The sequence below is a fragment of the Molossus molossus genome, unplaced genomic scaffold (genome assembly GCF_014108415.1).
Source record: "Molossus molossus isolate mMolMol1 unplaced genomic scaffold, mMolMol1.p scaffold_m16_p_16, whole genome shotgun sequence".
In the NCBI taxonomy this organism is placed as follows: Eukaryota; Metazoa; Chordata; class Mammalia; order Chiroptera; family Molossidae; genus Molossus; species Molossus molossus.
Window position 1 is genome coordinate 41,530,988 of NW_023425351.1, and position 17,456 is coordinate 41,548,443.

A 17,456-nucleotide genomic window follows, 5' to 3' on the forward strand; every position below is an offset into this window, starting at 1 on the left:
CGTTGAGCTTTCTCATTATCATCGCTCTGAATTCTACCTCTCATAACTTGCTTAACTGCATTTTATTGATCTCGTCTTCAGTATTCAGAGTTCTCTTGTTCTTTCACTTGGGATTTGTTTTTTTGTTTCACCATTTTGGCTGTCTCAGTGGGTTTGGGAGCCTGCCATATTTTCCCTGTTGGTGTTGGTGTTCTGCTGTTTGTGGCTCCTACTGGGTTTGGATAAGTGTGGGAGGACCCATGTTAAACATCACTGTCAAGTGTTACTTCCCTGGGTAGATTTGCAAGCCCAGGAAAGGTTCAGTTATCCTCTAGCTTTTTGTCTGGAGGCTATTAGTCTCAATTACTTGATAAACCTTGGGTTGTAGCCCTTAACTGAATGAAAAACTCCCTCAGGTGTTCAGGGTAAGAGGATGTCCAGAGGGTGGGGCAGATGCTCGCTCTTAATGAACCTTAATTTGCATTACTCTAGCCCAGATGAGTGGTGTTAAATTTCTGAGGGAGGGGCTGTTGTTTCTCATTGGGGCTCTGGGCAGGGGCTCTTTTTTTTTTTTTTTTATCCTCACCCGAGGACATTTTTCCATTTTTTGTTCAGGTAGAGTGGGAGGGAGAGAGAGGAACAGAGAGAGAGAGAGAAACATCGATGTGAAAGGAACACATCGAGTGGCTGCCACCCGCACAACCAACCAGGGCCGGGGACAAACTGCAACCAAGGTACACGCCCTTAGCGGGAACTGAACCCGGGTCTCTCAGGACTGCAGGCCGATGCTCTAACCGCTGAGCCAAACCGGCCAGGGCTGGGCAGGGGCTCTTTGAGTATGATATCTACTGTCCTGTGAGGGAGTGATTCAGCACAAAACTCTCAATGCCCTCCCAGCTCTCCGATGCCCTCTCAAGTCTCCACACAGTTTCAGTCCAGTCCACCCTTCCTCTCCCAGAGCCCAAGGTGAGTGGCTGTAACTAATTTAGTGCTCCATCTTGGCCTTCTGCACTGAGGAGCTGGCTTGGGATTTTAACCCTGAGGGAGGTTAGCTCACAGCTAAAACAGCTGCTGTCTGTGGGTTCCCAGCCAGCCCTCTTGTGCCTCCGCAGATCCTACCAGGCTCAATTCAGTGTCCTTTTTTCCTGTCCCTGGTTATATGGGTCCTCTCCAGCTGCTTTTCTATTGCTTTTTCCTGGCAATTTGTCTTTATTTTAGTTGTAATTCCAGTTTGGTCCTGGGAGATGGTCTGTGTAGCTTCCATTCACTCTGATGCCATTTTGGAATCTCTCCAGAACGTTTTTATCTCTCCAAACTGAGACTCTGTGCCCATTAAATAATAACGCTCCATTTCTTTCTCCTCCCCATGGCCCCTGGCAACCACCATTCTATTTTTTGTCTCTATGAATTTGACTAATCTTGGCACCTCATATAAGTGGAATTGTACAATGTGTCATTTTGTGACTGACTTATTTCACTTAGCATAAAATCTTCAAGGTTCATCCATATTGTAGTGTATGTCAGAATTTCCTTCCTTAATAGGCTGACTAAGCCCAGCCGATGTGGCTCAGTGGTTGAGCATTGACCCATGCACCAAGAGGTCACTGGTTTGATTCACAGTCAGGGCACAAGCCCAGGTTGTGGGCCTGATCCCCAGTAAGGGGAATACCAGAGGCAGCCCATCAGTATTCTCTCTTGTTGATGTTTCTATCTCTCTCTCCCTGTCCCTCCTTCTCTCTCTAACATCAATAAAGAAAAAAAAAAAAGGCTGTGTATACCACATTTTGTTTATCCATTCATCTGTCAATGGACACTTGGGTTGCTTCCACCTTTTGACTATTGTGAATAATGCTGTATGAACATGAATATACAAGTTCAAGTTCCTGCTTTCAGTTCTTTTGGTACATATCCAGAAGTGGAATTGCTGGATCATGTGGTGGCAAGACTTTATGAGATCTAAGTTGAAACTGTACTCCAGAACCAGGCATGAAAACTTTCTCAGACAGATGTTCAGGGTATTTACACAGGAAAGATAGAGGACTTCAGTCCACTGGACAGGGATTCATGTCTTTGGTTTCAAGGAGACTGTGAGTTTCTTGTCTAATGTTTAATCATTAATTGATGAATAAAGACAATTGGTAGACATATTTTTCATGTTGTTATTTATTATTTACTGACTTACATATCATCATACCCATTATTTTTCAGACTCCATTAATAACTTGGTAGACATTTCCATCCTTGTTTTTCAAAAAGGAATGCTTTGCATTAGAGTATTAAGTGAATATTTGCATTTTCATTAAACACAGGGTCCTGTCTGGGTGGTTCAGTTGTTTGGAGCTTTGTCCCATACACCAAAAGTCTGTAGGTTGGATTTCTGATCAGAGCACATACCTAGGTTTCGGGTTCAATCCCAATTGGGGCATGTACAGGAGACAACTGAATGATGTGTCTCTCTCACATTAATGTTTTTCTGTCTCTCTCTAAAGCAAAAACAAAAATGCCTGGCCAGTGTGTCTCAGTAGTTGAGCTTCGAGCCATGTACCAAGAGGTTGCAGGTTCAATTCCTGGTCAGGGCACATGCCCAGGTTGTGGACCCAATCCCCACTGGGGGGCATATAGGAGGAGGCCAATCAATGTTCTCTCTCATTGATGTTTTCCTCTCTCTCCCTCTCCCTTCTTCTCTCTCTAAAAATCAATAAAGAGCCCTGGCCAGTTTGGCTCAGTGGTTAGAGCGTCGGCCCGTGGTCCAGAGAGACCCGGGTTCGGTTCCTGCTAAAAATCAATAAAGAAAAAAGATATTTAAAAAAACCAACAACAACATAAAAAACATATCCTCAGGTGAGGATTAGAAAAAAAAATTAAACACAGAAAAAGGAAATTATTTAATACTGAATCAGCAACAGAAGAACTTGAATGTATTGGTCTTTGGGTTTCCTGGCCAGCTAACCATTAACATGCTGAGTCCCACTATCTTCCTATAGCCTATAATAAGTCACATGTGAGGTTTGTGTACATGAATCAAAGACTGTCAGTCCAGCCCTGGCCGGTTTGGCTCAGCGGTTAGAGCGTCAGCCTGCGGTCTGGAGAGACCCAGGTTCGGTTCCCACTAAGGTCGCGTACCTCAGTTGCAGTTTGTCCCCAGCCCTGGTTGGGTTATGCAGGTGGCAACTACTCGATGTGTCTCTTTCACATCGATGTTTCTCTCTCTCTCCCTCCCACTCTATCTGAACAAAATATCAAAAAATGTCCTCGGGTGAGGATTAAAAAAAAAAAAAAAGACTGTCAGTCCAGCTGGAGTGGCTCGGTGGTTGAACATTGACCCATGCACCAAGAGGTCACCAGTTCATTTTCCAGTTAGGACACATGCCCAGGTTGTGGGCCCAATCCCTAGTGGGGGGGCATGCAGAAGGCAGTCAGTCGATGTTCTCTCTCATCGATGTTTCTCTCTCTCCCTCTCTCTTTCTCTTTCTCTAAAATTAATAAAGGGGGGAGGGGACTGTCAGTTGGAAAGGGACTTAAAGTTCAACCTAGTTCTAGCTCAACAACCCATCCTACAATATTCCCACCATGTCACCTCCAGCCTGCACTTGAATACCCCACTGACTAGACAGACACTCACTATATTCCATGCAGTGCATTGCACCTTGTACAGCTCTAACTCTTTGAAAGTGATTCCTTAACCTGAGCTGATATTTACTTCCTTGTACTTTGAGACACAACAGAACAAATTAAACTTTTCCGATTTTCTTGGTCACTAAGAATGAGTCATATCAGAATAACTTTATTTCATTTAGTAGACTAGCCAGGCCTGGAAAATATGATAGCAACTATCTAGACTGTAATAAGCATTTGGCCAGTTAGCTAATGAGAAGCCTATGCTCCATGGACCAGATAGAGAAATGTGTGCTGGATGAAAGACTAATTGGTTGAGTTTGTAACTGGCTGAATGTCTGAACCCAGAGGATGCTGACTGCTGAACTGAGGTCCTTATGGAGAGGGAGATTTTTTAAATAGCCTGGTGGAAGGAAGTCTCAAGGAATCCTCACTGGTACTTGGTGGGCAATGTTTGCTCATCTAAACCCTCACAAAACACTCTATTAAGAGTAATCCCACCCTGGCCAGTTTGGCTCAGCGGTTAGAGCATTGGCCTGCAGACCAGAGAGGCCCGGGTTCGGTTCCTGCTAAGGGCATGTGCCTCAGTTGCAGTTTGTCCCCGGCCCTGGTTGGGTCGTGTGGGTGGCAACCACTCGATGTGTACCTTTCACGTCAATGTTTCTCTCTCCCTCCCTCCCTCCTACTCTATCTGAACAAAAAATGGCAAAATGTCCTTGGGTGAGAATAAAAAAAAAAAGAGTAATCCCAATAACCATATATTCATTCAACAAATATTTGTTGAGCATTCTTAACTAAAAAATTGAAACATTTTAAACTGTAGAAACAGACTAATAACATATGCCAGATACTTTTGTGGGAATGACATAAAGCAGTAAATAAAACAGACCAAACGACCTCTGTCCTTACAGAGCTTACATTCTGTTGGAGCAAGATAAGAGTGGGATGCAGGTCTCAACGAGAAAGTGACATTTGATCCAAGACTTGAAGGAGGTGAGGAAGAGAGACCTTTGGGGTAGAGAAAAACCAGTGCTAGAACTATTAAGCAAATTTAGCAAAGTTTCAGGATACAAGATTAATATTAAAAAATCAAGTATTTTTACAAACTTCAATGGAAAATAAAAAATTAAAATTAAAAAGCCAATTATAATAGCACCAAAAATATGTAATTCCCAGTGATAAATTTGACAAAAGATGTGCAAAAGACTTGCACACTGAAATTAATCTAAAGATCAAAACAGTATCTCACTTAACCCTCACATGCTACTTTGTATAAATTGACAAGTTGATTTCAAAATGTATGTAGAAGTGCAAAGGACTAAAAAGTCAAATTTTGAAAAACATAAACAAAGGTGGAAGACTTAAACTGCCTAATTTTTAAGACTAATGATAAAGCAACGTAATCAAGACAATGTAGCATTGGTGTGAAGATGGACACAGATCAACGGAGCAGAATAGAGCCCAGACATAGACCCACACATATATGGTGAAGTGAATTGCAACAAAGGTGCTAAGGTAATTCAAGAGGGCAAAGATAATGATGTCTTCAACAAATGGTGCTAATATCTTTATATCTGATTATGGTATTATAGTTATATTTTTAAGAGTACCAGTCTTGCCCAGTGTGGCTCAGTGGTTAAATGTCAAATGTCAACCCATGCACCAAGAGGTCACCGGTTTGATTCCTGGTCCGGGCATATGCCCAGGTTATGGACCAAATCCACAGTGGAGGGCATACAGGAGGCGGCCAATCAATGTTCTCTCTCTTCTTCTCCCTTCCTCTCTTTCTAAAACAAATAAAGAAAAAATAATTTAAAAAAATAGAGTATAAGTCCTTTATGGACATTATGAAATGTTTATGGATAAAATTATATTATATCTGGGATTGCTTCAAAGTACTATAGAAACTTAATGTGATAGATGAGAGTATAGATGAAACCACTATAGCAAAATACTTTGATCATAAAACTTAAATGTAATAGAAGTCTCTTCCCATATCTAAAAACACTTACCTAAGTAGACTCCCATTATAAAAAATTTCATGTAAACTTTTTTCTAAACATTTGGTTTTAAATTAATGTACACCTAGAGAATGATTCTGTTTATGTCCAGCTGTAACAAGAGAGGTGTTTTGCATTCAGAATATCTAGGCCTTTCATACCTAGAATGTGGGTGGAGTCTTCTTTTTCCCAGGACATGATTTTGTAGCCTACTGGTTGGCTCTGTGTTTGAGGAATTTAAGTGGTTTGGAGTTTTACTTTGGGAAGATGTCATTGTTTTAATTGCATAAATTTTATAAAGCACTTACGAAACTCCGTTTACCCAGCAAAACAACACCCCATCACACTCTTTCATTTTAGGAGCTCATACATGAATCAAAACAAGGAAAGCATATTATAAATTTATTTGTTGTAATATGTCAAGAAGATTCTCTTCCTGGGAACCATATCCCTAAACATGGACGTAGCTTCACTGAGAGATCTCTTTAATGTGTGTTTGAGGTCACAAGGGTTTTATCTATTTTTTAAAATTAATTAATTAATTAATTAATTATTTTCCTTTCCCTCTTTTTTTTAATTAATTTATTTTTTATCCTCACCCGAGGACATTTTTTTCCATTTTTTGCACAGATAGAGTGGGAGGGAGAGAGAGGAAGAGAGAGAGAGAAACATTGACATGAAAGGGACATATCGAGTGGCTGCCACCCGCACGACCAACCAGGGTTGGGACAAACTGCAATCGAGGTACATGCCCTTAGCGGGAACCGAACCCGGGTCTCTCCGACCGCAGGTCAATGCTCTAACCGCTGAGCCAAACCGGCCAGGGCCCCTCTTTTTTTTTTTTTCTTCAAATCTTTATTGTTGGATGTAAAATGTATTACAGATGTTCCACATTTTTCCCCCATTGACCCCCTCCTCCCCACTCCCGCCCCCCTCCCACCTTTTCCCACACTATTGTCTGTGTCCATTGGTTATGCATATAAGTTCTTTGGTTTATTTCTTCCCACCCCCCCCCAACCCCTTTCCCTTTGAGGTCTGTCAGTCTAGTAATGAATTTGTGCTTCTTAATCCCTTCACCTTTTTCACCCATTCCCCCAAACCCCCTCCCAACTGGCAACCAACAAAATGTTCTCTGTATCTATGAGAATGTTTCTGTTCTACATGTTCATTTTGTTTGTAGATTCCATTGTTGATAGATATGTATTCATTGCCATTTTGTTTGTTCATACATTTTATCTTTTTCTTCAAAAAGACCCTTCATCATTTCATATAATAACGGTTTGGTAGTGATGAACTCCTTTAACTTTTTCTTGTCTGGGAAAGTTTTTATATGTCCATCGATTCTAAATGACAGCTTTGCAGGATAGAGTAATTTTGGTTATAAGTTCTTAGTTTTCATCATTCTGAATATTTCTTGCCACTCCCTTCTGGCCTGCAAAGTTTATTTTGAGAAATCAGCTGACAGCCTAATGGGAACTCCCTTGTAGGTAACTAGCTGCTTTTCTCTTGCTGCTTTTAAGATTCTCTCTTTGTCTTGAACCTTTTTCATTTTGATGATGATGTGTCTTGGTGTGGGGCTCTTGGGGTTCATCTTGTTTGGGACTCTCTGTGCTTCCTGGACTTGTATGTCTGTTTCCTTCACCAAGTTAGGAAAGTTTTCTGCCATTATTGTTTCAAACAGGTTTTCGATTTCTTGTTCTCTCTCTTCTCCTTCTGGCACCCCCAAGATGCGAATGTTGGCACGCTTGAAGTTGTCCCAGAGGCTCCTTACACTATCCTCATTTTTTTGGATTGTTTTTTCTTTTTGCTGTTCTGATTGGGCATTTTTTGCTTCCTTATATTCCAAATTGATGGTTTGCCCCTTGGATTTACATACTCTATTATTGAAGCTGTGTAAATTATTCTTTATTTCAGTTAATGCCTCCTTCAATTCTAACTGTGTATCCATGATTTCTAACTGGTCCTTTTTCATGCTCTTGAGGCCCTCCCTAAGTTCACTGAGGTTCTCACTAAGTTCATTGAGCATCCTTATAAGCAGTATTTTGAACTCAGTATCTGTTAGGTTGCTTATCTCCATTTCGCTTAGTTCTTTTCTTGGGGTTTTGTTCTGTTCCTTCATTTGGGACCTGTTTCTTTGTCTCCTCATTTTGGCTGCCTCCCTGTGTTTGTTTCAGTGTATTACTTAATGAGAGATATGGGGCTTGCTGAGACCAGATGCTGCTCGTTTGAAAGAATTTAGGAAAAACCTGAAGCAGGATCCAAGACAGGCCAATCCTATGGTTAAGCAAGTGGCAACAGCTTGGGTGGGCTTGAAAGTTGTGTGGGGCGGGGCGGGGCCTCAGGGAGTCAGCAGGGCGGGGCTACCAGTGTGAGCCAGGTTGCTGGAGTCCCAGATATGGCGACTGTCTGCCGCCCCAGGGAAGAGTTCACCAAAGGAACAAAGGCCTCTTACAGCACGTTTGTCCCCGAGGAAGCCCCCTCTCCAGCCCTCGCTCCAGTGCCAAACAGCGCAGTTCTTCCCTGTATGTCTCTGGTGCCCCTCGAGCTGCCTCCCCTCCAAGCTTAGAGGGAGAGAGTCCGATAAGTCCGTGCGCGGGCCCTTTAGGGAGCTGCCTGGGGCTCCAGCCGCCTCAGCCTCCCTGAGCCTCAGTTCCCGCTGGTTTTTCCAGCCAGGAGTTATGGGGATTCTCTTCCTGGCACTGGAACCCTGAGCGGGGCACCTGGTGTGGGACGGGGACCCCTCAGCCCTCAGGAAGGACCTTCCCAGCCGCAGGAGCCTCCTGATTTTTATCCGCCACATGTGGGTGTGGGACCAGCCCGTCGGGCCACTGCTGCCGCGGTCCCTCCTACCAGTCTGGATGTGGCTGCTGCTTTAATTTCATAGTTGTAGGACTTCCATTCAGCTTGATTTCAGGCGGTTTTGAATGATGGTTTTTCTGTAGTTTAGTTGTAACTTTGATGTGGTTGTGGGAGGACGTGATACTGCCTTTACCTACCCGCCATCTTGACTGGAAGTCAAGGGTTTTATCTCTTTAGGAAAAGTTAAGACTGAAAATCCCTTGGTTTCCCTCTGCTAGATGTATTGCTTTGTTCATTATTAATATGATTTTTTCTGTCTTCCAGAGATAGATTACTGTGCCTTACCTGGTCACGGATGTCAGCACGAGTGTGTGAACACACATGATTCCTATTCCTGCCGCTGCCTAAAAGGCTTTACCCTGAATCCAGATAAGAAAACCTGCCGAAGTAAGTAGCCCTCAGTGTTGGAAAAGGGCTTGTTCTGCTAAATGCACCACTAGTTTTCCTTTTCCTTGCAAATCTCAAGCCAGATATACTTGTAGGTAGCATTCATGTTTCTAATATTATTCTGCCCTTTACTCCATCTTTGTCTCGTGATCCTGTGATGGGGATGACGCTTAGAGATTGAGTAGACTGGATCTGCCCCTTGGATTCATTTAGCCATGTTGAGGCCCAAACCGAAGCCCTCCCCTATCTGAAGTGGGGGTGCACTCTCCCTCCTTCTTACTCTCACAACATGTATTTGGGACTTTGAGAAAGAAAAGGCTGGACCCAGAGACAGGAGGTAAAAGGAGCTGGTTTCTTCCAGTCCCACAAGGTAAGACACTTGGTAGCTGCTGAAAGGGGGAAATTGCAACTCTGTCCTCTTTGATATGAAGGAAATAAGACTCTGGGCAGCCCCATGCCATTCAAGGGGTACACGGTGTCAACAGGATGATATTAATGTGCTGAGTGACTCAACTGCCTGCCATCTGGCACTTCAAAGGGCCTCTCTGGGGATCTCGGCAGGGACCCCAAATGGGATCTTTTCAAACGAGACTTGTTCCTGATAGACCACTGGACTGGAAAGTCCACAGGGACAGAGATTCTTATCTTTTTCCCGTTCTTGAATCCTCAACAACTTCAAGTTTTGGCACATGTAAGTGTGACACAGTATTTATTAAATGAATGAATGAGTAAATGAATCTCTGAAATTTGTCAATCGAGAAATTGCAACTATTATTTGAATTACTCAGTCTTGTTGGAAAGATGATAATTTTTTTTTAATCCCTACCCGAGGATATTTTTCCATTTATCTTCAGATACAGTGGGAGGGAGAGAGAGAGAAACATTGACATGAGAGAGACACATCCATTGGCTGCTTCTCGCATGACCCTGAGCAGGGCCGGTGACCAAACCACAACCGAGGTACATGCCCTTGATTGGAATCAAACCCTTAACTCTTTGGTCCACGGGCTGAGGCTCTAACTGTTGAGCCAAACCGGCCAGGGCCAGGACTGAGTTTTCAAAGCTTTGACCATATCTCTTTGAAAAGAACTGTAGGCTATATAACTAAATCCAGACAAGCCACATTCTGCTTACAGCATATACTGACTTACATACTCACTGTAATGAGCGTTAAACCTTGTACTCTGGCCGATGGTCGCAGAGCCCATATCTCGAAACTGAGGCTCTCTTATGGAAGATACATCCCATTGCCTTGCCTGCATGTAAACCTGGAAACATTCTAGCATGAAATGAGAATTTCAACTGAGAGTGTACAGAATGTAAAAACAATTAGATGAAATGTTTTCCATTAGACCACACATGCACACAATATGTCAGAAGGCCAACTTTTCTGGCCTGGCTGCTCTTCTCTGCTATTCACACCTTTTTTTTCGCGGGGGTGGAGGGTAAATGTGTCAAGCACTGACTACACTCGGGGAAAATCACTCACAGGTGGACTCATATTTGTGGAACAAAAGTTTTTATGTGGGGGACAATCAGATCTGGTTCAACTCAGACACTCATTGTGTTACCGCAAGCTTCATCACATTACTGTGAGGGACGAGCACACAAGTCAGGCCTGTGGCTGTCGGGGCAGGGATCTGCCTGAAGCTCTGTACCTCATACCAGTCATCTGAGGTTCCCTCCACCCGTGCCACTCCCTCCACATCCTGCCTGGAGAGGCACGTAGAATCAAAGAAGGGTCCAAGGCAGCGCACACATCATTCTCAAGGGAGGAGGGAGGCCGAGAACCGGAGGCGAGTGGAGAGGAAGTGACCATCCAGGAGTAGTTTGACTACCACAAATCGGCCCACGGATGGGCCTGTTTGCAGGCTGTAGCCCGGTCCAGAGTCCCGAATGCTCATTAATACAGTATATTCAGCGATTATAGTTCCATTTCCTCTTAGCCAGGTGCTCTACTTTTTCATCCAAGAAAAATGGAATTTGTTCCTAAAACCCAATGTCCTCATCAGCCCTCCTCCCAACATCTTGCCTCATTGTTACATTTTCCAGTGTCTTCGCTGCAGACCCAGCCCTTGGCTCCTGAGCCGGCTCAGAGAGCCGCCCTGATTCATGTGGCGCTCGGTCCGCTGCGGGCAGCTGTTAGCGGAAGCAGTGCTCACGGTCTCTCCGGAGCATTACGTGGAAGAAGGAAGCAAAGAAATTGGCTTTAAAATCTGGACTTTGTTATTAGGAGTCTGAGGATCTCAAGAGCATTACAAATCTTGAGCTAAGGGGCCAGCCATTTACATTTAATAGGCGATTAATGGATGTGGGTTATTTTCAAGACTAATAAGAAATCTGTTTTTCAAAGGAATTTGATGTCATCCAATTAAACTGGGAGAAAAAAAAAGTTCAAGCATAATCCTGCTGAAGAAAGGACGCTTGGCCAGGATTCATCCTTCCTCCTCATCTGGGCACAATTTCTTTTTTCTGAAAAGTGCTGTTATCGATTTAAGGCATAAATTATTAAGGCGGCTGCATGAAGCACAGAAATCAGGACTGGCCTGGCTGTCTAGCTGGGCCCCAGGTTGGAGTCAGATGGGAGTGTGACCCAGGTGCTGGGCTCCAGGGTTGCTTGTGCTGGTGCCACAGCTGGTATCCCTATAGCCGGAGACATCACACTCTGAAGAGGCGGGCTGGTGTCCACAGGTTGGACTGAGCTGAGGGATGTGATGGCAGTGTCATTCATACTGGCCGTGTGATCTTGGACTGACTGCTTTACTTTTCAGTACCTGGATTTTCTAAACCAAAGGAACATGACTTCCTGCTTTAATAGTCTGTAGACTGTCCAATTCTTTCAAAACTATCTGTACCACTCAGGTGGCATTATAATTCATTCTGTAGGATCACGGGTCTTTCGTGTTTTTATGTCTTGCCTTCTCAGCAAGGTCTCCAACTCATAAGCGCTGTCTGATTTGTTATCTGACAATTCTGCCATCTGACTTCATAGGGACTTACTGGACACAATGGGTTTTACTAGATTAAGCTACACCCTAGCCTGGCCTATGTGTAGCACTTCACAGTTAGGGATGAGACCTGGCAAGTAACTACTCAATAAAACTGATTGGATGATGCCCTGGCCAGTTTGGCTCAGCGGTTGGAGTACCAGTCTGCGGACCAGAGAGACCCGGGTTCAGTTCCCACTAAGGGCACGTACCTCGGTTGCAGTTTGTCCCTGGCCCCAGTTGGGGTAATGTGGGTGGCGGCCACTCGATGTCCCTTTCACGTCGATGTTTCTCTCTCTCTCCCTCCCACTCTATCTGAACAAAAAATGGGGGGGGGGGGAATGTCCTCGAGTGAGGATAAAAAAACAAAAACAAAAACCTGGATGAATAAATAAGCAAATGAATAACTAAGTAACACAGGTGAAGGAATGTGACTCAAGCATGTGAATAAGGCAGAGATCTGCAGTTAAACCTCTGCTATAAGGAACCATTTGGAGAAGAGTCACTTTTAAATTGCTTTTTGCCAAATAACTGAGATAACCTCTCTAAAAATCTAGATGGCTTTTTTTCTTTTTTGGTTTGTTTATTTTGTGTGTCTCTTTCTTAAAGACAATTCCAGCTTTTTAAAAATTGTGGTGAGCCCTGGCCGGTTTGGCTCAGCGGTTAGAGCGTCGGCCTGCGGTCCTGAGAGACCCGGGTTCAGTTCCCGCTAAGGGCATGTACCTCGGTTGCGGTTTGTCCCCGGCCCTGGTCGGTTGTGCGGGTGGCAACCACTCGATGTGTCCCTTCACATCGATGTTTCTCTCTCTCTGTTCCTCTCTCTCCCTCCCACTCTACCTGAACAAAAAATGGAAAAATGTCCTCGGGTGAGGATTAAAAAAAAATAAAAAATAAAAAATAAAAATTGTGGTGAAATACACATAACAAAATTTATCATTGTATTTACTATTGTAACCATTTTATTTTTTTAAAATTTTTTGTCTTTATTGATTTTAGAGAGAGAAGAAGGGAGAGGGAAAGAGAGATAGAAACATCGATGAGAGAGAACATCAGTTGGCAGCCTCCTGCACGTACCCCCACTGTAGATCGGGCCCACAACCTGGGCATGTGCCCTAATCGGGAATTGAACCAGCGACCTGTTGGTGCATGGGTCGATGCTTAATCACTGAGCCACTGGCTGGGCTATTGTAACCATTTTAAAGTGTCTAGTTCAGTGGCATTAAGTACATTCACCTTATTATGCAACTATGACCACCACCCATTTCCAGAACTCCCTCATCTCTCCAGACTGAAACTCTGTACCCATTAAACAGTAACACCCATACCTCTCTCCCCCTTGTCCCTGGCAACCATCATTCTATCTTCTGTCTCTATGAGTTTTCTTATTCTAGGTACCTCATATAAGTGGAATATTTGTCCTTTTGTGACCTGGCTTATTTCACTTAGCATAATGTCTTCAAGGTTCATACGTGTCATAGCCTGTGTCAGAATTTCCTTCCTTTTGAAGGCTGAATAATATTCCATTGTATGAAATTCCATTTTGTTTATCCATCATCTGTCAGTGGACACTTGGGTTGCTTCCACCTTTTGGCTACTGTGAGTAATGCTGCTGTGAACATGGATATACAATTATCAGTTTCAGACCCTGCTTTCAGTTCTTGGGGGTATATACTCAGAAGTGGGATTGCTGGATTGTATGGTAATTCTATGTTTAATTTTTGAGGAACCTCAGTACTGTTTTCCATAGTGGCTGAATGCTAGCTTCTTAAAAAAAATTATCTTGCTGAAGATAATTTCACTTTTCTCTGATGGTGTCATGAAGTGATTCCTGCGGACCCAGCTAGTGGCCCCAGACTGTGGGCCCTTTGTGCTCTGTGTCTGTTTGCTTGGTTGGTTGGCTGCTTGTGTGCATGGACAGTGTTTTCTTGCCGAGCCTGTGTTTAGCTACTGGAGCTCTGCCTTGCGTTCTGGCTGTCCTGCACGGGTAAGGCTGCTGATGCGCAAGGCTGACGCACTGAGCTGCGTGCAGCTACCAATGTGCTGCCTCACCTTGTGCGACACGGACGGGTGCCATGGGGTTGGGACCCTTGGAGTGGCATCTCGTCTCCCAGGCCAGCCTCCGCATGTCGTGGGAGTCTCTCCATGTGCTCAGTGTGCAGCCTCTTCTCAGACTCCGTGATGTGAAGTTCCTTCCACCAGTCACCTGTGAGGGCACATCATGGACCCCTTTACAGGATGGGCCTGGGATCCCTGGTTCCATCCACAGCTTCGTTTTAACTAGCTGTAGGATCTTGAGTAAGTTAACCTCTCTAAACCCGTTTCTTCATCTTTAAAATATGGATAACAATAGCACATATGAAACGTCAAATGAAATTCTTAAGCACTTAGCAGGTGCTTATGAAATGGTAGCAACTATGATTATCATCAGTCACTTTATTATTGTACTACTTCTGATAATGATGCATCATAATAAAGACAAAAATGACATGGTCCCTGCTTGTGGAACTCACAGTCTGTGAAAAAAGCAGATATTGAGAACACACACACACACACACACACACGCGCATACACAAATGCTATGTGGTCACTGTGATGAATTCTATAGAAGAGAGAGGTCCCATAGAAAGATCTGACTTCATCAGGCAGGTTTCGCCAAAGGTGTCATTGAAGAAACAATGTTTTTCTGACTGTGAAGGAAGATAGAGGTTAATGAGGACAGTGAGGGGACAGTGAAGCAAGGAGGTGATTGATGAGTGTTCTGTTTTCAGGTTATTTGTGTATGTAAGCCTCTTCAAATCCTTTTTGGGCAGAGATACTATAAATAAAAATAAAATGTGTGTTTTCTTAGTTCACTACTTCATGGTTTCAGATCATGTCCCCTGATCAGTTAGGGTGCTTTCGGTCATGCAAAATAGGAAATCCAACTAATGGTGTCTGAAGCCAGTTAAGGACATTTACTTTTTATCTAACAGATCTGGAGGTGGTTGATCCTGAGCCAGCTCAGTGACTCAGTGATGTTGTCAAGAACTCAGACTCTTTCTGTCCCTTTACTCTGCTAAAGCATGTTGATTTTTCATCCTCACGCATGTCACCTTGTGGCCATAAGACAGCTGCTGCAGCTCCAGTCGTCTTGACCTCACACAAGTAGATCCAAAGACAGAAAGGAAAGAGGGTAGAGAAAGGCATTTCTCTTTATACATCTTTGCCTTTTCAGGAAGAAAAAAATTTCCTAGGGTCCCCAATCAACGTCTCCTCATGCCTCATTGGCTAGAACTGGGGCATAGTCCCACCCCTAGACCAATCACTGACAAAGGAGAACACGGTTGACCAGCCCTGATTCATGAGGATCAGGGTTCTAGTCTCAAGAAGGCAGAGTAGTGGTTGTTGGCAAGGCAACCAACAGAGTTTGTCACATCTTCAGAAAAAAGAACAATGCCGTTAAAGTGATCCAGCCCAGCCACTGAGGTTGGTGGTGACCTTTCCCCCAGCACCAATCTCATGAAAGCCCTCCACAAGCTCACTGGATTCCCTTACACCATTCTCCGTCTCTCCCATGACCTGCTCTGTGTGGGCCCTTGTGGTTTTAACATTTGCTACCCGGAAATGAAACTGCTAATTGGCTGCTAGATATCTAAACTGCTAAATAGCTTGGATGGGGTGACTGTTTCCATAGAACCAAACTGCAACAACCAGGACAGCATTGGTTCCTGAGGTGGAGGCCATCATGGTCTCACTCAGTGAGGTTACGCATTTGGGCCCTTCTTAATGTAACTGCCATTTCCTTCCTCTTCTAAGTAGCTGGCTATCTTACATGATCAGCTTTTGTTATTCTGCCTTGTGCTGCCCGACGTCCCCATGCTCGGGAGTCCTAGTGATCAGGTTAATTGGAAGAAGAGACTACTGGATTTTCTCAGTTTTTCCATTTTTCTTGGAAGAGGCTGAGCTGGGGGCTGTGGCCCTCAACCCATTTTTTAGCTCTTTGGCCATCGAAGGAGAGAGATCATGCTAGAGAGACCAGGGGTGCACTTCAAGTACCAGGTTCTCCTTCACGTAGGCTCTGGAGAGCAAGCGCTGTTTTCCTGTGCCCTGCAGAGCACCTTTACTGAATATTTCCTGTGCAGGGCTGACCTCACAGCCCTGGGAGAACCCGGAGCCTGAAGCAGGATATTCTCCTATTCCCCTCAGGGATCAACTACTGTGCGCTGAAGAAGCCAGGCTGTGAGCACGAATGTGTCAACACGGAGGAGGGCTACTACTGTCGCTGCCGCCGGGGCTACACCCTGGACCCCAACGGCAAGACCTGCAGCCGTAAGTGTGCCCAGGGGCAGGGATGCTGACTGGAGGGAACAGGCCACACCAGGCCCCCAGAATCACAAGCAGCCAACTACTTCTAAAGTTCCTGGGTTTCCTGTGGGCCTGATGGTCTGAAAGACTTAACCTTCTTTGCCTCGGTTTTATCATCCGTAAAATGGGACTATTAATGCTACCTACCTCCTAGATTGCGTTCTGAGGATTAAAATAATCAGTACATATAAAACACTTCGAAAAGTGCTGCTAAACATGTAATAAGCACTCATAAATATTAGCTAATCTTATTACTTGCTGTTGAAAGCACTGATTAGGTCAGACCGTCCCAAAGCCAAGTCCAAGCTCTGCCACACACTGGACATGTGATCAGAGCACTTACTTTTAACTTCGCCAAGCTCTGATTTCTCCATCTGTTTGAAAAAGTGAAAATAACAACGGACTTATCTCCTAGAGTTGTTAGGGAAAATAATCAGAACCATTTCCGCCTCTGAGCACTGTGCCCGGCACAGGGAAAACAGTTACAGATAATAGTTCATTATTATCACGGAGCCCGGGAGAGTGACGAGTGCTGGCCTCAGCTCGGGACAAGAGGCAGAAGGGACAGCTCGGAAAGCACTTGGGCCACCACAGAGCTAATCTGAGGGCAGAGCTGCGAAACATGGGCCTTTTTGTGAAGCCTTTTCCTAATTTTCTTGTGTAAGAGGCACAACAAAGCTCCATTTGGTGATGTAAACGCACAGAAACTTGCCAGTTTTGCCAGCTGGACGGTTCTGTCGTTTTTATGAAGCACAGTCTGCACTGGTCCAGGCCAGCAGGGGAGGGGGCGCCCGAGCATCGCAGCAGATGCCTGTGACCCTGGTGTGCTGGGAGAGGGGCTTGGTGACAAGGCCGGCAAGAAGGGGCCTTTTGTGTGGCTTTTCACCCAGCAAGCCCCACATCTGCTCCAGCTCTGGGGACAGAGATAGACTGTGAATGAGAACAGTGCAGCTGTTCAGCATTTGGACCTTAAACTGCGGGGGGCCGAGGCTTCACAGATGAAGTATTAGGTATAGAGCAGTCCTCAGGAAAATGTGCCCCTTCAGTCTTCGGAGGGAACACAGTGCCTCGATGAGGCCTTCTGAGGACTGGTCTCAGAGGTCAAAGAACTTTTGAACCAGAGGTTGGCACTGCCATGCATTTGCCCCTGGGTGTCTGAGTCCTCGTGAGATGCGAATGGGGAGCAGGAAGTCTTCCACTCGACAAGAGATGCCCTGGGGAAGACAGTTTGAGTCCATTCTGCCTTCTTCCAGGAGTGTGCATTCTGCCAGCTGACAAGCCCTGG

General features: G+C 44.6%; 1 protein-coding gene across 3 annotated transcripts in view; it reads left to right on the forward strand.

The window, feature by feature from the left end:
* The window catches only part of MATN2 (matrilin 2), a 153,640-nt gene that overhangs the window by 107,404 nt on the left and 28,780 nt on the right, over positions 1 to 17,456 (forward strand). For all 3 annotated transcript variants that reach the window (XM_036264033.1, XM_036264034.1, XM_036264035.1), the window contains 2 exons: positions 8,718 to 8,840; positions 16,013 to 16,135. In XM_036264033.1, the coding sequence (XP_036119926.1) occupies positions 8,718 to 8,840; positions 16,013 to 16,135 (246 nt within the window). The remainder of the gene's footprint in view (positions 1 to 8,717; positions 8,841 to 16,012; positions 16,136 to 17,456) is intronic.